The following is a 20,948-nucleotide window of genomic DNA, read 5'->3' as shown; positions in this document are numbered from 1 at the left end:
ACAACAATTTTGATTACATTTAGGATTAGCTGAACTAGTGAGAATGAGTAGCATGGCTTTCTCACCTTAGTCGATGTGTGGGAACGTGCACCGGTATTTTCCTACTAGCACTGACTTTGCTGATATCTACATTCTTGAGGAAAAATGAATTTACTACGACTGTGATATGTAGTTGTCTCACCTAGCTATCTTAAGATATACGCACTAGTTACAAAGGGCTCTGGGTACGAGCGTCGGATAAATAACTCAAATGTAAATGTTAAAATGTGGTACAACATACACAGACTAGTTTTAATACTGGCCTATCGACGCTATAATGATGTGAGGTAAAATGTTATACAATATAAAACTACATGGGAAAACAAAAAATGAACAACAAGCAGTGTGAACAACAGCAAAATCACAAGTGATAAAAAAATAAATAAGTTGTGACTATTACAAAAAAGCTTGATGATTCAAAGTGCCTCTTAAACTACATTACTTCCCAGAATGGCTTTCCTTATGCCGGAGGTACATGACAATTCCGCTTTTTCAAAATGACAAAAACGGTCTGATTGATGACCCCATCTGGTAGGGGGGTATGACTCGACAGCGTCTGCAGGGCCATATCAATCATGGCCACTCATCAGGCCGAGGACAGGCGCCACGACAGCAAAACGCGAGACAGCAGGAGACCCATAAATTCCAAGGCCCCTTTTCCCTCCATTTTCTGTTGACTCTACAATGCTCTTTTGGAGGCATTTGATTGAGCATTTCCTCACGTGAAACAGATGAAATAATAGAAGAAAGGAGGGAGAAATAGAGGGAGGAATAAATGTGGGCACTCAATCCCTACCTACCAGCTCCTTACAGCAAATACCAGAAAATGTCACAGGGTATTCTGTATGATTTTAAAGGTAAGGACAGGAGAAGGATGATTAAGTTATTATTGGGAGAGAAGACTACTGCATAGAGAGCTATACCAAGAATTGTTACCTCATAAAAAAAAAATGAAATCTCAATTTGCCAATTTTTTTTTGCTGTCAGTCAAGCCCAACTGCCTTACGAAGCACACACAAAAAGATGCAGCCTGAACTATCATAGCGAGTCAGTGTGGAAGACCCTCTTTCAGCAATGTGGGCCAGTGTGATGAGGCACAAAGGATGAAGGGGTCTCATGCTACCAGATTAGCCTGGCTGTGAGTGATTGAGCTGGGGCCGTTGCTGTTGTGGACTCAATTTAATGGGAATGCCAGGAGGTTGCCACGGCGCAAGCGTAAACAACTTCCGGTGGTGATTAATGACTGGGCGACTTTGCATGGTGGCGTTGTCAATTATAGGGCAGGATAACTGGGCAGTGGGGCAGGATAACTGGGCAGTAGCACCTGCGTACTCATTGTGTTCTTGCAGTGGGGCTGAAGACGGGCTGTAAGGCAGGCAGGCAAGTAGGTGATTGTTTTTACGAATTGGAATTCGTAAAAACAAAAACAAATTGGAGGTCAGGACGAAACATATCATACAAAATGGATGACATAATACACAATTTTCGGTGACCCGTTTTGGCTCATGACAAATGCGTTCATTAACTAGTGTGATGTGATCACCTATCAAAAGGCTCAACAAACACAAATGCAATACAGCATTTCTTCAGATTTGATGCAAAACCGCAATTGCATTAAAGGGCGATTGGGAAAGAGTAATCACTTGCCACATAATAGTCGGCGAAAACTTACTTGGACATGTTTCCACTGGAATGTTGCCATGGTAACACAACGTTGCCCACAGCCGCCCGGTAGCTGTAGACACCCAGAAGGCCGAGGGCCAGGGCAATCTTGGAGACCAAGGAACATCGCCGCTGGACCAGGAAGTAGATAAGAGCCAATGACATGGCGGCCAACAAGGACAGCACCGTCTTGTGTTCTGAGCTGTAGAGAGAGAACAGATGAACATTAAAACCACTGTAAAACTTCACTAATTACAGAGTAATTCGTTTTTGAACAATGTGGCAGTTTAGTGCAGCAATATTACAGTTTAGGGCTGTAATATTGAAAGCATTAAGCTATTTGTTGCAGAGCTCAGAGGCATTTTGCATTGGTAAAATGTTGCCCTTAACTTTCCATAGGAGGTTGTTTCCTTGGACTCACACCTCAGTCATACATTGAAAAATAGAAGGGGGGTACTAAACTAAGAATAGCACATTCACTGTACTCAGGTCCCACTGTTCTCTACATAGGAAGGGATAGTGGAAATTAGAGAAACTCCTTGGCTCAAGATGTACACCTTCATTACAGTAATGCGAAAGATTACACATCTGCAAGTCCATTTCTCACAAGTACTCTAATAGAAGTCACTCAAGGGCAAAACATGGCGATTTTCAAATCAAATCACCATAGTATTCTAAGGGGAAAGGTCTGTAATGATGTTGGCTACAGCAGCGGATGTAAAGCTGTTTCGGCTACATTTTCTTGTCTAAACACACCCATTCAATGTTAGTAGGGACAGGGCAATTAATCCTAAATGAGTTGAGAATGGGGAAAAATATGGGAAAATCTCAGGCAAGCAATAGAGTAAGAGGGTGTGCGGTACAATAGCTCGAAAGGACCTTCCTTCTTTGTCTCCTTTCCTCCACATCATCTACTCTGATGAGAAAGGACTGGACTGGTGATAGCAACTTCCCAGTAAGCATCTAATTTAAAAAAAAAAATTTTTTACACGTACCCTTCTTTTGCATTCATAACACTGCAGTTGAAAGAGAGGAGACAAGGAAGAGGAGACCACGTTAACTTTTTAGATGCAGCCCAGCTACGCCAGAGGAACAGCATGGCCCTGGAATCGGGGCAGGGGGTTGGGTCAGGGAAGGGGAACAGGCGGACACCTTGGGGGAACATGAAGGAGGAACGATGCCCGAGCTCATTACCCAGTGTACCCACTCCGCATAGAACAGGGGGAATATGGGAAAAGGGGCAGCGCCAGACAGGGTAAAGGCCAGCTAATGACGGCGAGAAGGAAATTCTAATTCCACAATAGGCTGACCCTGGTGCCCCCCAGCGCAAGGCATTCGTCTTGTTACATGTGTCACCGCGAGAATGCTAATGGAACAGAAAAACCTCGGGTTCAACAATGAGAACAGCGGGTTCACTGACGGTTCCTCAAACTTTCTGCCAGACTGGAACGTTTTTTGTACATCTCTCTGAGAATCCGAGTGTGCGATGCTTCACGGATAACAATCTTATTCCGGCTCTGATTCGGAGGCAATTAGGGTTTGTTATCTTGGCCCTAAAATCCCTCTGAAGCTAGGACAGCAGAGACCCTGCCCATCTTCCCGAAAACATCTAAAACCCAACCTTTTCAACGAGTATCTTAAACCCTACCTCTTCAAAGAGCTATCTTAAGATGAACGCACTAACTGTGGATAAAAGCGTCTGCTAAATGACTCAAATGTAAATGTAAAATGTAAGAATTACAGGGAAGTCAGAGAGAGGCTTTTAACACACAATGGACAGGAACAGACTAATGCTACCTGCAGAGACAGCCAAAGATATGATTCATTAGCTCCTACGGGAGTGACTCCATTTTTATTTATATCCTTGCTGTGAGGAAACTAGCCACCATTATGGTGCTGTAGATACGGTAAGTTAACAGACAACAGGCTCTAACGGATAACACTCAATGCACTTTCTCTTGGTCTATACAATGCATCTTATTTCATTCATTAGCCTAAATCCTTTGCCAAGGTATAGTACCGTAGGGTCACCAAGTTTTCTGTATGTTCAGAATCTCACTCACTTTGAAGTCAGACTATTGGATGTCAACGTTTTATTGAAACATGGTGACAATTTAGTTAAGAGGCCATGCGGGCAATGCATTATAATACGGTCAAGACTTGTCATGAGCATGTCATGTCTGAGCACTTCATGCCTTCCTTAGGAAAAGTCTTTATACGCCATGTTGAGTCTGCTAAAATGAATAGGAGCCCTGTGGTAGATTGGATTTCACATTTGTCCATATATTGTAGAGTCTACTTTGCCTAGGCAACGCTACAAAGAAGTTTGGTAAGAAAAATGACATATTGCAAGTTTTCTGGCCTGTGGGGAACTTCACTGGTCGTATCTTTTTAAGACTTAACCTCTGAGTGCTCTAACTGTTATGATGCTGCAACATTTCTAAAGGAGCAAATCATTCAATTATATTATGTGAAGAGTCATTCCGGGCCTGACCATATACTTCAAATGAACTTTCCCTGGGTGTTTATGTCCAAGTCACATAATCCTGTGGGGGGAAAAAAAACTGCATTTTTTTGCGCATTTTTCTTTAACTCGCATCCAACCAAGCAACTAACTGAGTCTTGATTCACTGTGCTGGCCAGAGCACATATCTAATGGGGTGGAATGGGCCCTGGTTTAGACTGGGAGACAAGCCCGGACTAGCCATCTGTCTGTGTGGCAGTTCTGCAGCCTTGAGGGAGCTCTCCAAGGACGAATAATGACTATGTACACAATACATGGGCAGACAATGTAGCACGTTGACCCGATTTGTGAGGGAGTGAGGACGGTGCAGCTAAGCAAACCAGGTGAAGGACTAGATTGGAAAACCAGCATATGAAAGCTTCAAATTTCAATGTCACATGGACAAGTAGAGTGAAATGCCTTTCTTGCTAGCTCAAAATCCAACAATGCAATAACCAATGACAATATAATACTATGAAAAAACAGAAATAAGAAGAACACAATAAGTAAGTAAGCATACTATATACAGGGTCAGTTCCAATACCATATTTACAATGTGCAGGGATACTGGAGTGATAGAGGTAGATATGTATAGGGGTAAGGTGACTAGGCAACAGGATATAAGATAAACAGAGCAGCAGCAGGTTGTATGTGAGTGGCTGTGCGTGTGTGTAGATGCAGTATAAATGTATGTGCATATTATGTGTGAGTGAGCAGATGATGGTGGGTGGGTGGGGTGTGTGTGTGTGTGTGTGTGTGTGTGTGTGTGTGTGTGTGTGTGTGTGTGTGTGTGTGTGTGTGTGTGTGTGCGTGAGTGTGTGTGTAGGGCCCAGTGAGTGTGCATAGAGAAAGTGCAAAAATAACAATAAAAGGTCAATAAAGATACAAGGTTTACTCAGATCGTCCGTGTCAGCTATTTTGTTAGCTATTTATCAGTCTTATTGCTTGGGGATAGAAGCTGTTCAAGAGCCTGTTGGTGCCATACTTATGCACCGGTACCGATTCCTGTGCGGAAGCAGAGAGAATAGTCTATTGCTTGGGTGGTTGCAGTCATTAATAATTTCTCTGGGCCTTCCGACCACACTGCCTGATATATACTGAACAAAAAAATGTACGCAACAATTTCAAAGATTTGAAATAATATAAAGAAATCAGTCAATAGATTTTTTTTTTTATTAGACCCTAATCTATGGATTTCACATGACAGGGCAGGGGTGCAACCATGGGCCTTAGAGGGCATAGGCCCACCCACTGGGGAGCCAGGCCCAGACAATCAGAATTTGTTTTTCCCACAAAAGGGCTTTATTACAGACAGAAATACTCCTCTCAGCCCCTTCAGACAATCCCGCAGGTGAAGAAGCCGGATGTGGGGATCCTGAGCTGGTGTGGTTACAAGTGGTCTGTGGTTGTAAGGCCGGTTGTATGTAGTGCCAAAATCTCTAAAACCACGTTGGATGTGGCTTATGGTAGAGAATCAGCATTAAATTCTCTGGACACAGCTCTAGTGGACATTCCTGCAGTCAGCATGCCAATTGCACACTCTCTTAAAACTTGAAACATCTGTGGCACTGTGTTATGTGACAGAACTGCAAATTATAAAGTGCCATTTTGTTGTCCCAAGCACAAGGTGCACCTGTGTAATGATCATACTGTTTAATTAGCTTCTGGATATGCCACAGCTGTCAGGTGGATGAATTATCTTGGCAAAGGAGAAATGCTCACTAACAGGGATGTCAACACATTTGTGCACACAACTGAAGAGAAATACGATTATTGTGCGTATGGAGTTTTGTATTTCAACTCATGAAACATGGGACCAACACTTTACATGTTGCGTTTATATTTTCGTTCAGTGTAGATGTACTGGATGGCAAGAAGATGTGCCCCAGTGATGTCCTGGGCTGTCCGCACCACCCTCTGTAGAGCCATGTGATCGAGGGCGGTGCTATTGCCACACCAGACATTTACTTTTTGAGGATTTGAGGGCCCATGCCAAACTTTTCCAACCTCCCGAGAGGGAAGCGGGGCTGTCGCGCCATGTTGACGACCGTGCGCTTGTGTTTGGATCATTTTAAGTCTTCAGTGATTTGGACACTGAGGAACTTGAAGATCTCGACCTGCTCCACTGCAGCCCCATCGTTGATCGTTCATGATCAGCTCCTTGGTCTTACTGACATTGAGGGAGAGTTTGTTGTTCTAGCACCACACTGCCAGGTCACTGACATCCTCCCTGTAGGCTGACTCATCTTCGCCAGTGATCAGGCCTACCACCGTCATGTCGTCAGCAAACTTGATGATGGTCCTGGAGTCGTGCGTGGCTACGCAGTTGTGGGTGAACAAGGAATAGAGGAAGGGACTAAGCACACACCCCTGTGGGGCCCCTGTGTTGAGGGATAGTGTGGCGGAGGAAGTCCAGGATCCAGTTGCAGAGGGAGGTGTTCAGAGCACCAAGCTTGGTGACGAGCTTGGAGAGGACAATGGTGTTGAATGCTGAGCTGTAGTCAATGAACAGCAATTTCACATAGGTATTCCTCTTATCTAAGTGGGTGAGGGTAGTGTGGAAAGCAATTCAGTTTGTGTCATCTATGGACCTGTTGGGGCAGTATGCAAACGAGTGGGTTTAGGGTGTCTGGGATGATGGAGCTAATGTGTTGCCATAACCAGCCTCTCAGAGCACTTCATGATTACAGATGTAAGTGCTACAGGGCGGTAGTCATTGTGGCATGAAGCTTTAGAGTTCTTGGGGACAGGAATGATAGTGGTCTTCTTAAAACATGTGTGGATTATAGACTGGGACAAGGTGAGGTTGAAAAGTGCCCTAATATGCCTGCCAGCTGTTCTGCCCATGCTCTGAGACTGCTCCCTGGATTACTGTCGGTCGCGCGTCCTTGCAGGTGTTGACCCGATTAAAGATGTTTCTCACGGCGGCCTCGGAGAGCGAGATCACCCAATCCTCTGGGTCGGTGATGGCCATCCCACCTGGCACGACGTTGCTGTTTTCAAAGCTGGCATAAAATGCATTGAGTTGGTCGAGTAGAGAGGCATCATTTGGGCAGATCACGGTTGGATCTTCCTTTGTATTCCGCAATGGACCGTAGCCCCTGCCACATGCGGCGAGCGGCAGAGCCTGCGTAATTTACATTGTCATTTTGCTCATTTGATGACTCTGCAGAGGTCATAGCGGTAGTTGTTGTACTTTTTGTACTACCATAACTCTAACAGGAAGGAGGGAAAATCATGTTGGAAACATGAACTGAAGGAACTGAAGTCTCTTGGACAGGCTAAGACTTGAGACCATGCGGGTTGAGACCTATGGAACAGTATTACCATGAGCTATATGTATTCCTTTCATACAACATAGTCATAACTGACTGGGAAGACAGCCTTAGTACTGCCTGTGAGTCGGCCCTCTAGAACTGTAATTCCCTACATGGTTCCTTCACAAGCTAATAAGGCACTCCTGTGTTGTGTGAATGGAAAGGGGAATACCTAGTCAGTTGTCCAACTGAACGGCATCAACTGAAATGTGTCTTCTGCATTTAATCCAACCCCTCTGAATCAGAGAGGTGTGGTGGGAGGGCAGTCATAATCAACATCCACGTCTTCGGTGCCCCGGGGAACAGTGGGTTAACTGTCTTGCTCAGGGGCAGAACGACAGATTTTTACTCAGAAGTAGAGTTGCACTTCAGTGACGGTGCGTCGTGAAAGCCATTGAAGGCTGGAAACCGGGCCCAGATCTGAGTGTATGATAGGGGTATGAATAAAAGATGGAGGAACTGTTATACTCAAGCAGTAGACTTGTTCTACCGCTTCTCCATGAAAGCACTGCCGATGGCCTTCACAAAGCAGAATTATGCAAAATGTTGCTTTAATGAATTGGTCTATGTATCAAATAGTGAATCTGAACTGGCAAAAAGCAAGCTAACAAAAACGCTGATATTTTCCTAAAGGCCGCTTCAAATTAAGAAAATGTAATATATTCAACTACCACTATATGGTAGTGTATGGCACTCCACTTATGCCAACATTTATCCTGTGTGAAGTAACACACAGCACAACAATAAAAAGCAAGTATTCCAGTCTATTCAAACCTCAGCACACCCACCTGTTGAGCCAGTGTCCCAGGTCAGGCAGATGAACCCACTGCACCCCGGTCTGGTTGAGCGAGCGCAGCAGACGGCAACACGCCAGGGTAAGCAGCGGTGTGGCCAGGGCCAGCCACCTCTCTGAATCTGCGCCCGTCACCCCCAAATCAGTCAACGGTGAGGCGACCGCATCCCCCTCTTTGGAAGGAGGGAGGCAGTCTTCGTCCTCCGAACACCCTATGACGCCAATGTTGGCACTGCGCTCCCGGAAGTACTTGCGACAGACGTCCTGGAAGACGACCAGACAGAGGGTGTTGAGCAGGAAGTACCAGACCTGGTGCTCCTCCTCCACGAAGCTGCTGGCCGACAGGCTAAGGGTGTGGCCAGCTGTGCCAGCCAGGAGCAGAATGTCAAGTTCTGACAGCGACCACCCACTGCCGCTGGCACGGGATGGAGACTAGGGGAGAAGGAGACAAAGAGAAGATGTCATATTAGGCTCACAGGGCGCTACTGGAATATAAACAACTAATTACACATAAACACATTGGCCAAACCACAGCATAGAGTTGACTTCACATCAAAGCAATACAATTAATACAGAGTAACCTAAACTTACCAAAACGATCAAGATAAAGGCTGCAATTAAAATCACGGCCAATACGTTCTAGTTGAAGTCATTTTAACACAATAACATATCAGGGAGCACAGATGCCCCAACCTAGAAAGAGAAGGCTTTTTGATGGCGTTCCCAAGATCCTGACCTAAGCTGTTAGAAAGCAGAACAACAACAACAACAAAGAGAGAGTCTATTTCTATTCTAGGACCATGCGTGTGTTTGTGTGTCTGTGTGTTTTCGCCCCACACTGAGTTGTAAAGTACTACCCCTGGTCCTGTGAACTGGGGCTTGTTGTTGACTCAGTACTCAGGGGGAGCCTGACAGAGTGAGTAAGTGGACTACTCTGATCCCACTAAGTTAACGCACTGTCATTGGGGACAGCAGCTAAAACACACAGGGACAGAGTGTGTGTAACGTGCTTCAGGGCCACGCAAATCTATTGACTGACTATTGAAATCTATTGTCTGTATTGTAGTATTCATTTTCCTTCCCTCACACTCCCTCAAAATGGTACGAGTAAAGGAAACATCATGAAATAAATTATTACACAAACAAAAGAAGGTGAAGTGATCGCTTTCCATAAACACAGGACCCCCCCCCCCGGTAGCGTGTCACGGTAACACTGTAACAGAGAGGGGCTTGTCCTCGCCAAGTGCCGCTCACGCATCGGCGGGTGGGGCGCACCATGCCAAAAGCTCAGCAGAGGGGAAAACGGAATGCGTAAGCAGAACTCTGTTTGTGTAAACCAAAGTCAGGGGGGGGGGGGGAAACACCCTTTCTTTGTTCATCTCTCCTTTCTTCATCATCCCTCTCTCCCTCTGTTGCTTCAAGGTCCCTGAGCTGAGGGACGGAGGGTACTTGAATCGCAACAGCATTTGCCTGGAATGGTCTCACATCTGCCAATTTATCAGATTTGTTGGGGTTGGCCGGGATTTAATGTACTGTCTGCTTATGGCTAACAAAAATGAGTGTCAAATCGTGGCTATATACAGTCAGGAACAACATTAGAATCAAATCACATTTTATTGGTTACATGCGACAAATACAACAGGTGTAGACTTACTAACAAGCCCATTCCCAACAATGCAGAGTTACAAAGACAAATACTTCCTAAGTACATAAAAGGTAATAGTAACACAATAAAATAACAATAACGAGGCTATATATAAGGTTTACAAGTACCGAGTCAATGTGCAGGGGTACCAGGTAGTTGAAGTAATTGAGGTAATACAGTATGTACGTGTAGGTATGGGTAAAGTGACTGGGCAAAAAGGATAGATAATAAACAGAGTAGCAGCAGTGTTGGTAGTTGAGGTAATATGTACGTGTAGGTAGAAGTAAAAGTGACCAATCGGGATAGATAATAAACAGAGTAACAGCAGTGTTGGTAGTTGAGGTAATATGTACGTGTAGGTAAGGGTAAAGTGACTAGACAATCAGGATAGATAATAAACAGAGTAGCAGTCCCAGTGTCCTTAGCTTAGCGATGAGCTTAGAGGGCACTGTGGTGTTGAATGTTGAGCTGTCGTCAATGAACAGCATTCTCACGTGTGTTCCTTTTTTATCCAGGTGGGAAAGGGCAGTGTGGAGTGCAAAAGAGATGGTGTCGTCGGTGGATCTGTTAGGGGGCGGTATGCGAATTGGAGGGTGTCCAGTGTTTCTGGGATGATGGTGTTGATGTGAGCCATGACCAGCCTTTCAAAGCATTTGATGGCTACAGATAGATGTGAGTGCTACGGGGCGGTAGTCATTTAGACAGGTTACCTTGTTGTTCTTGGGCACATGGACTATGGTGGTTTGCTTGAAACATGTAGTTATTACAGGCTGTACTTACAGTGCCTTGCGAAAGTATTCGGCCCCCTTGAACTTTGCGACCTTTTGCCACATTTCAGGCTTCAAACATAAAGATATAAAACTGTATTTTTTTGTGAAGAATCAACAACAAGTGGGACACAATCATGAAGTGGAACCACATTTATTGGATATTTCAAACTTTTTTAACAAACCAAAAACTGAAAAATTGGGCGTGCAAAATTATTCAGCCCCTTTACTTTCAGTGCAGCAAACTCTCTCCAGAAGTTCAGTGAGGATCTAACATGCCAGAGGCTGTTCACCTTGGAGACCTGCTGCGGATATGGTCGAGATACTGTTGTGAAGAAGTTTAAAGCCGGATTTGGATACAAAAAGATTTCCCAAGCTTTAAACATCCCAAGGAGCACTGTGCAAGCGATAATATTGAAATGGAAGGAGTATCAGACCACTGCAAATCTACCAAGACCTGGCCGTCCCTCTAAACTTTCAGCTCATACAAGGAGAAGACTGATCAGATATGCAGCCAAGAGGCCCATGATCACTATGGATGAACTGCAGAGATCTACAGCTGAGGTGGGAGACTCTGTCCATAGGACAACAATCAGTCGTATATTGCACAAATCTGGCCTTTATGGAAGAGTGGCAAGAATAAAGCCATTTCTTAAAGATATCCATAAAAAGTGTCGTTTAAAGTTTGCCACAAACCACCTGGGAGACACACCAAACATGTGGAAGAAGGTGCTCTGGTCAGATGAAACCAAAATTGAACTTTTTGGCAACAATGCAAAACGTTATGTTTGGCGTAAAAGCAACACAGCTCATCACCCTGAACACACCATCCCCACTGTCAAACATGGTGGCGGCAGCATCATGGTTTGGGCCTGCTTTTCTTCAGCAGGGACAGGGAAGATGGTTAAAATTGATGGGAAGATGGATGGAGCCAAATACAGGACCATTCTGGAAGAAAACCTGATGGAGTCTGCAAAAGACCTGAGACTGGTACGGAGATTTGTCTTCCAACAAGACAATGATCCAAAACATAAAGCAAAATCTACAATGGAATGGTTAAAAAATAAACATATCCAGGTGTTAGAATGGCCAAGTCAAAGTCCAGACCTGAATCCAATCGAGAATCTGTGGAAAGAACTGAAAACTGCTGTTCACAAATGCTCTCCATCCAACCTCACTGAGCTCGAGCTGTTTTGCAAGGAGGAATGGGAAAAAATGTCAGTCTCTCGATGTGCAAAACTGATAGAGACATACCCCAAGCGACTTACAGCTGTAATCGCAGCAAAAGGTGGCGCTACAAAGTATTAACTTAAGGGGGCTGAATAATTTTGCACGCCCAATTTTTCAGTTTTTGATTTGTTAAAAAAGTTTGAAATATCCAATAAATGTCGTTCCACTTCATGATTGTGTCCCACTTGTTGTTGATTCTTCACAAAAAAATACAGTTTTATATCTTCATTCTTGAAGCCTGAAATGTGGCAAAAGGTCGCAAAGTTCAAGGGGGCCGAATACTTTCGCAAGGCACTGTATTAATGAAGCCAGTGACTGACGTGGTAAACCGCTCAATGCCATCGGATGAATCCCGGAACATATTCCAGTCTGTGCTAGCAAAACAGTACTGTAGCTTAGCATCTGCTTCATCGGACCACTTCCTGTTTGAGTTTCTGCTTGTAAGCAGGTATCAGGAAAGTAGAGTTCTGGTCAGATTTGCTAAATGAAAGCCGAGGGAGAGCTTTGTCTCTGTGTTTGGAATAAAGGTGATCTAGAGTTTTTTTGTTTTTTTTGCACAGGTGACATGTTGGTAGAAATGAGGTTAAACAGATTCCAGTTTTTCTGCATTAAAATCACAGGAGTGTCGCCTATGGATGAGTATTTTCTTGTTTGTCTTGTAGAGCTCGTTGAGTGCATTCCTTTTTTAAATTATTATTATTTTTTAAATTTTACCCCTTTTTTCTCCCCCAATTTCGGGGTATCCAATTGTTGTAGTAGCTACTGTACGGGCTCGGGAGAGACGAAGGTTGACGAAGGTCATGCGTCCTCCGATACACAACCCAACCAGCCGTACTGCTTCTTAACACAGTGCTCATCCAACCCGGAAGCCAGCCGCACCAATGTGTCGGAGACTACACCGTGCACCTTGGCTAGCGCGCACTGCGCCCGTCCCGCCACAGGAGTCACTGGTGTGCGATGAGACAAGGAGATCCCTACCGACCAATCCCTCCCTAACCCGGACGACGCTAGGCCAATTGTGCGTCACCCCACGGACCTCCCGGTCGCGGCCGGGCACGAACCCCTGGGCGCGAACCCAGGGACTCTGATGGCACAGCTGGCGCTGCAGTACAGCGCCCTTAACCACTGCGCCACCCGGGAGCCCTTGAGTGCATCCTTAGTGCCAGCATAGTTTTGTGGTGGTAAATAGACCGCTATGGAAAAATATGGTATAAAACTCTTGGTAAATAATAGTCTACAGCTTATCATGAGGTAATCCATCTCAGGCGAGTTAGAAAATCTCGAAATAAGCTGAGACTTCCTTAATATTAGAGATCGCGCACCAGCTGTTGTTAACAAAGAGACACACAACACCCCCACGATGTTACCAGACACTGCCGTCCTTTCGATGCATAGAAAACCCAGCTAACTGTATATTATCCATGTCCTTGTTCAGACATGACTCCGGGAAGAAAAGCATATTACCGTATTTCATGTTCCGTTGATAAGAAAATAAATACAATTATTGATAGTAGAGGTCAACCGGGATTGCTGATTAATTAGGGACGATTTCAAGTTTTCATAACATTCAGTAATCGCCATTTTTGGATGCCGATTATGGCCGATTATCTTGCAATCCACAAGGAGACTGCATGGCAGGCTGACCACCTGTTACTCGAGTGCAGCAAGGAGCCAAGGTAAGGTGCTAGCTAGCATTAAACTTATCTTATAAAAAAAACTATCAATCTTAACATAATCACTAGTTAACTACACATGGTTGATGATATTACTAGTTTAACTAGCTTGTCCTGTGTTGCATATAATCAATGAGGTGCCTGTTAATTCATCATCGAATCATAGCCTACTTTGCCAAACGGGTGATGATTTAACAAAAGCGCATTCGCGTCAGGGTATATGCAGCAGTCTGGGCCGCCTGCCTCGTTGCGAACTGTGTGAAGACCATTTCTTCCTAACAAAGACCATAATGAATTTGCCAGAATATTACATAATTATGACATAACATTGAAGGTTGTGCAATGTAACAGCAATATTTAGACTTTAGACTTGATAAAATATGGAACGGTTCCGTATATAACTGAAAGAATAATCGTTTTGTTTTCGAAATTATAGTTTCCGGATTTGACCATATTAATGACATAAGGCTTGTGTTTCTGTGTGTTTATTATATTATAATTAATTCTATGATTTGATATTTGATAGAGCAGTATGACTGAGCGGTAGGCAGCAGCAGGCTCGTAAGCATTCATTCAAATAGCACTTTCCTGCGTTTGCCAGCAGCTCTTCACAATGCTTGAAGCACAGCACTGTTTATGACTTCAAGCCTATCAACTCCCGAGATGAGGCTGGCAATACTATAGTACCTATAAGCACATCCAATAGTCAAAAGTATATGAAATACAAATGATATAGAGAGAAATAGTCCTATAATAACTACAACCTAAAACTTCTTAACTGGAAATATTGAAGACTTAAAAGGAACCACCAGCTTTCACATGTTCTCATGTTCTGAGCAAGGAACTTGAATGTTAGCTTTTTTACAGGTCACATATTGCACTTTTACTTTCTTCTCCAACACTGTGTTTTTGTATTATTTAAACAAAATCAAATTGAACACGTTTCATTATTTATTTGAGACTAATTTGATTTTATTTATGTATTATATTAAGTTAAAATAAAATTGTTCATTCAGTATTGTTGTAATTGTCATTTTTACAAATATATATATATATAAAAATCAGCTGATTAATCGGTATCGGCTTTTTTTTGGTCCTCCAATAGCAGGTCCTTTAATAGGAATAAACATTATTGGCACCTGTGTTTTTTATATCTCTTCTGCATTTGCATCTTTCTTTCAACACCAAACCCACCAATGGTGTGCACGGCCAATAGCTCTAGATTCATGTCATCTAACCATAGCACCGGTTCTGATCCAGTTGCCAATGCTGTTTAGCAAACGGCAGGCCTTTGTTGGATGACATGAAAAGATATCTCTTTTGCACACAAGCGGTGGGTTTGGCATCTAAAGAAAGATGCAAATGCAAAAAGAATCCCATACCTATTGTAAATATGGAGGAGGATCTTGGATGTTATTGGCTATTTCGCTTCTACTGGTCCTGGGACCATTGTTAAGGTCAATGGTGAAAGTCGCCGCACTTGAAAAGTGTGGTTTGAATTGAAGGAGTCAGTCCATAAGCGGAGACGAAAGATATCAAGGATCTGGAAAGATTCTGTAAGGAGGAATGCCTAAGATCTCTCCCAAAGTGTTCTCCAATCTCATAAAAAGTTTTAGAAAAAGACTCAGTGCTGTTATCCTCGCAAGGTGAGATATTGAAAGGTGTTGAAACAAGGGTGCCAATAATTTTGACCCATATCTTTTTGAGTAAAAATATTTACTTGTGAAACAAAATCTCTTTCTCTGAGCAATTGTATTAGTAAAAACTAATATAATTTCCCAAGATTTTTTAGCATACAATATAGCTCAATATTTAAACTCTTTATTTTATACAGTCTTTTTTGCTAATCTTTACCATGGGTGCCAATAATGTTGGACCTAACTGTATATGCTAATCCAACAGCAGACTGGCACACTGCTGGAGATCTCGTCTGGTCGTAACGTGCGTTTAGCATCAACAGGGAAGTTTGTCACCCAAGTGTTTTCCTGCTTACCTAATGGCACCCTATCCCCAGGGCCCATTGGGCACTAAATAGGGAGTAGGGTGCCATTCAGGACATAGCCATTATAACTCCACTTTTTTTTGCCAGACCGTCTTGGTTTGTCACACAAAAGGAACCCCACAAGGCTCCCTCCTCTCCCCCTTCGGTTTCTGAAGGCATGCTGACACAGACATAGAGCCAAAGTAAACCTGTCATGGTGCATCCAGTGGCGGGACCTCACTTCAGTTCATCACAGACACATCCGGTCAATAATTGGAAGCGATGCAGTGTTTCCCGCCATTGGCACCATGTCTAAAAGTTGTCCTGGAACATCAAACGAGCCAATGTAAATCATTGCCTGCTAATCCTTTTTTCAGAAGACATCAACTGTTATGTCTGGCAAAAACCAAACACTGCATTCCACAGTAAGAACCTCACACAAACGTTCAAGCATGGTGGTGGTAGTGTGATGGTAAGGGGATGCTTTGCTGCCTCAGGACCTGGATGACTTTCCCTCATTGAAGGAACAAGTCAGGCCATCCATCTGTGAGCTGAAGCGTAGCTGGGTCATGCAGCAAGACAATGATCCAACACACACAAGCAATTCTACACCATAAAGACTCAAAAGCAACACACTTACAGTTCTGGAATGGCCTAGTCAAAGTCCAGACCTAAACCCGATTAAGATGTTGTGGCAGGACCTGAAAAGAGCAGTTCATGCTCGAAAACCCACAAATGTCGCTAACTTAAATTGTACGCCATGCTGTGCGCAGTCAAAGGAAAATGACACGTTTGCTAACTTGGTCAGCTACGTAATAAAATTTGTCTGTTTTCAACAAATCAACAGTTTTAGACTATTGTATTTTAACCAAGAAAGCTAAATAAATGTTCAATCAGTACTGAGTGAATGAGCAAAATCATTTCGGAATGAACGCTTCCAATCTGTCCATTTAAAAGGTCTGTCAAAATCAATGTTTTAAGAACAGGGTTCGTAGGGTTAACGTTTAGAGTTACCGCCTGTGGATCTGAAGACTGTGGGTTTGTCTCCCAGAGGATACATTTTGACCCCTCCCACACACACTTATTTGCATTAATTAGGTGGCTCTTAAAAGAGCCTTTGGGTCCGTGGAGTGGCAGGCAAGTGGCAGTGAGTGTGGTGGTGTGTAATATTGCGTGTGTCTTGCTAGAATGGAGGAGAGACCAGCTTTCAGATTCTAAAGGAACAGGTTGTTGCCCTCATTGATTGAGATGCACGCCATCTCTACGGTACTTCCCAAGGACACAGTGCTTTATGGCAGAGTAGTGGATTGTGGGCAAGCGCTTGTCACAGAGAAATAAATGCAAGCTGGCCCATGTGGAGCAGACAAACGACTTATGCCAATTCCAATGCACACATGGTCATTCGCACACTATCAATACTTAAAATGTATGTTCTGTTCCAAATCTGTGCATATCCCATCTGTTTTCATATTTATACTGTCAAATATAAATAAGGGAATGTGTGCTCTTTTATTGGAGTTGAACATTTGTAGTTAAAGGATTTAGAGCAGATTTGTAAATATGTATATCGTCGAGAGCGTTTGGTACTTGTATTTTACAGGGGTTTCTCAGCATTGTTTGTATCTGGAGTTGTCAAAATTGTTCTTGACGATCCACAGGGCTATAAGTGTTTTTTTTTTTTTTCAAGTCCAGTGCTACCACACCTGATTCTACTACTCGGCTGTTCATCAAGACCTCAGCTGTTCATCACGACCATGAATAGTAGAATCGGGTGTGCTAGAACTGGGATTGAACACAAAAAAAAGCCTACATAAAACTGCAGCTTCTCAAGAGCAATTGTGGCCATCCCTGAATTGTATTTACAAAGTTGACTATATCTGACTGACGAATGTACATTTGGTTGTAAATGCTATATTTAGTGATAATTCACTTTTGTTTCTAGGTAATGTAGATTGCTCAATTGTCTTAGGAGAAATCAGGACATTGTTCTCCCCCAGTTTACTCCAAATTGGCTTAAGTGAGTTTCTGTTTTTTTGCTTCCCTCTGGAAAATCAGCTGTTAATATTAAATAAATACTAACAAATACATTATCTCTGTTGACATTTGTGATTACTGTTTACTTTTAACTACATTTTATTGCTGTGTTATGCTGTATTATAATGTGGTATAATAATGTTGTGTAAAAAAACATGAAAAAAAAATGTTTTAAGTGAGAAGTATGCATGGTCTGAAGCCAAAAAAGACAGGAAATTCACATGAGCACCACAATGCCTATTCCATCCATGCTCTACCAAGGTTTTCCAGCACACAGCTTTGGCCTACTACGCTTTGACCTACTAAAGTAGCTATAATGGTATTGTACTTCAAACTATGTGTAGGCAGGTTTCTTAGGATTCAAACCTTATCCAACAGCCTACTTCATACTCTTCAGATGAATAATGGACTTTACAGTGTACAGCTATTACAATGTATACAGTACCAGTCAAACGTTTGGACACACCTACTCATTCAAGGGTTTTTCTTTATTTTTTTTTACTATTTTCGACAAGGTAGAATAATAGTGAAGACATCAAAACTATGACATAACACATATGGAATTATGTAGTAAGCAAAAAAGTGTAAACAAATAAAAAATATTTTAACACCCTTGGCATTCTCTCAACCAGCTTCATGAGGAATGCTTTTGCAACAGTCTTGAAGAAGTTCTCACATATGCTGAGCACTGAGCTGCTTTTCCTTCACTCTGTGGTCCAACTCATTCCAAACCATCTCAATTGGTTTGAGGTCAGGTGATTATGGAGGCCAGGTCATCTGATGCAGCACTCCATCACTTCCTTCTTGGTCAAAAAGCCTTTACACAGCCTGGAGGTGTGTTTTGGGTCTTTGCCCTGCCGAAAAACAAATGATAGTCGCACTAAGCGAGCAGGTGTGTCAAAGGTTTGGATTACCTCATGAAGCTGGTTGAGAGAATGCCAAGAGTGTGCAAAACTGTCATCAAGGCAAAGGGTGGCTACCTTGAAGAATCTCAAATCTATTTTTATTTGTTGAACTTTTTTGGTTATTACAACACAGGTGTCCATTATTCTTAAATGGAAGAACTTTGGAACAACCAAGTCTCTTCCTGGAGCTGGCCGCCTGGCCAAACTGAGCAATTGGGGGAGAAGGGCCCTGGTCAGGGAGGTGACCAATAACCAGATGGTCACTCTGACAGAGCTCCAGAGTTCCTCTGTGAAGATGGGAGAACCTTCCAGAAGGACAACCATCTCTGCAGCACTCTACCAATAAGGCCATTATGGTAGAGTGGCCAGACGGAAGCCACTCTAAAAGGCACACGACAGCCTGCTTGGAGTTTGTCAAAAGGCACCTAAAGGACTCTCAGACCATGAGAAACAAGATTCTTTGGTCTGATGAAACCAAGATTGAATTATTTGGCCTGAATGCCAAGCTTTACATCTGGATGAAACCTGGCACCCTCCCTACTGTGAAGCATGGTGGTGGCAGCATCATACTGTGGGGATGTTTTTCGGCGGCAGGGACTGGGAAACTAGTCAGGATCGGGGGAAAGATGAACGGAGCAAAGTACAGAGTGATCCTTGATGAAAACCTGCTCCAGAGCACTCACGGCCTCAGACTGGGGCGACGGTTCACCTTCCAACAGGACAACAACCCTCTCTGAATGTTCTTGCGTGGCCCAGCCAGAGTCCGAACCCGATCGAACATCTCTGGATAGACCTGAAAATAGCTGTGCAGCGACCCTCCCCATTCAACCTGACAAGAGTTTGAGAGGATCTGCAGAGAACAATCTGAGAAACTCCTCCAAATACAGGCGTGCTGAGCTTGTAGCGTCATACCCAAGATGACTCGTGGTTGTAATCGCTGCGAAAGGTTTTTCAACAAAGTGCTGAGTAAAGGGTCTGATGGTATTTCCATTTTTAATGTTTAATACATTTGCAAAAATGTCTTAAAACCTGTTTTTGCTTCAAAATTATAGGGTACTGTGAATTATTTATTTTTTTGTCAATTTTAAAATAATGATGTAACGTAATAAATTGTGGGGGAAAAAAATCAAAGGGTCTGAATACTTTCCGAATGCACTGTATATCTCTCTCTGTCTTTCTCTACGTTCTTCTCCTCTGTGTCAGCACTTTCTGTTAGTTGCCAGAAGAGAGAGAGAGGAGGCCACTTTTTCAAACATAATTAAGAAAGCTAAATGACACTGGTGACTTAGAAGTAGAAAGAAACAGTTAGTCTTTAAAACTTTTTCTGGAAAGGGTAATTCATTTGAATTATTCACCTCTCTTTATGTTGCATGCTTGAGGTGCCATTTTGAAATCAATGCAAACATATTTGGTCTTATGGTTTTAATCGTATGACTTGCAGGGACAGAAATAGGTAATTACAAAGAAAGGACAGCATAATTTCGAAGACCTTTTGTCTCAAACGGTGTATTTTTGATTAACATGCAATGCAATTATTTAACCGGTCTGCTCAATATATACAGACGTGCTCAAATGTGTTGGTACCCCTCCACAAAAAATTAAGAACGCACAATTTTCTCTGAAATAACTTGAAACTGACTAAAGTAATTGGCATCCACCATTGTTTATTCCATATTTAATAGAAATCAGACTTTGCTTTTGATTATATATTCAACATAATATTGTAAATAATAAAACAAATGAAAATGGCATGGACAAAAATGGTGGGACCCGTAACTTAATATTTTGTTGCACAACCTTTAGATGCAATCACTGCAATCAAACTTTTTCCATAGGTCTCAATGAGACTTCTGCAGCTATTAACAGGTACTTTGGCCCACTCTTCCTGAGCAAACTGCTCCAGCTGTCTCAGGTTTGACGGGTGCATTCTCCAGACTGCAAGTTCCAGCTCTTTCCATAGATTTTCAATAGGATTCAGATCAGGACTCATAGAAGGCCACTTCGGAGTAGTCCAATGTTTTGTTCTTATCCATTCTTGGTTGCTTTTAGCTGAGTGTTTTGGGTCATTATCCTGTTGGAGGACACATGACCTGCGACTGAGACAGAGCTTTCTGACACCGGGCAGTACGTTTCGCTCCAGAATGCCTTGACAGTCTTGAGATTTCATTGTGTCATGGACAGATTCGAGGCACCCTGTGCCAGTCGCAGCAAAGCAACCCCAAAACAGAACCGAGCCTCCTCCATGTTTCACTGTAGGTATGGTGTTCTTTTCTTTGAAAGCTTCATTTCTTCGTCTGTGAATGTAGCGCTGATGTGACTTGCCAAAAAGCTCCAGTTTTGACTCATCTGCCCAAAGGACATTCTCCCAGAAGGATTGTGTCTTTGTCAATATGCATTTT

At 43.1% G+C, this 20,948-nt stretch overlaps 1 protein-coding gene across 3 annotated transcripts in view; it reads right to left on the bottom strand.

The window, feature by feature from the left end:
* LOC110505154 (GPI ethanolamine phosphate transferase 2) overlaps positions 1 to 20,948 on the bottom strand; it is a 127,032-nt gene that overhangs the window by 39,748 nt on the left and 66,336 nt on the right. For all 3 annotated transcript variants that reach the window (XM_021584178.2, XM_021584179.2, XM_036970026.1), the window contains exons 9-10: positions 8,310 to 8,746; positions 1,712 to 1,903 (exon numbers count right to left, since the gene is read on the bottom strand). In XM_021584178.2, the coding sequence (XP_021439853.2) occupies positions 1,712 to 1,903; positions 8,310 to 8,746 (629 nt within the window). The remainder of the gene's footprint in view (positions 1 to 1,711; positions 1,904 to 8,309; positions 8,747 to 20,948) is intronic.

This window comes from Oncorhynchus mykiss, chromosome 31 (genome assembly GCF_013265735.2).
Source record: "Oncorhynchus mykiss isolate Arlee chromosome 31, USDA_OmykA_1.1, whole genome shotgun sequence".
NCBI classification, from domain to species: domain Eukaryota; kingdom Metazoa; phylum Chordata; class Actinopteri; order Salmoniformes; family Salmonidae; genus Oncorhynchus; species Oncorhynchus mykiss.
The sequence above is the reverse complement of the archived record's forward strand: the minus strand, read 5'-3'. Positions and strand labels throughout refer to the sequence as shown.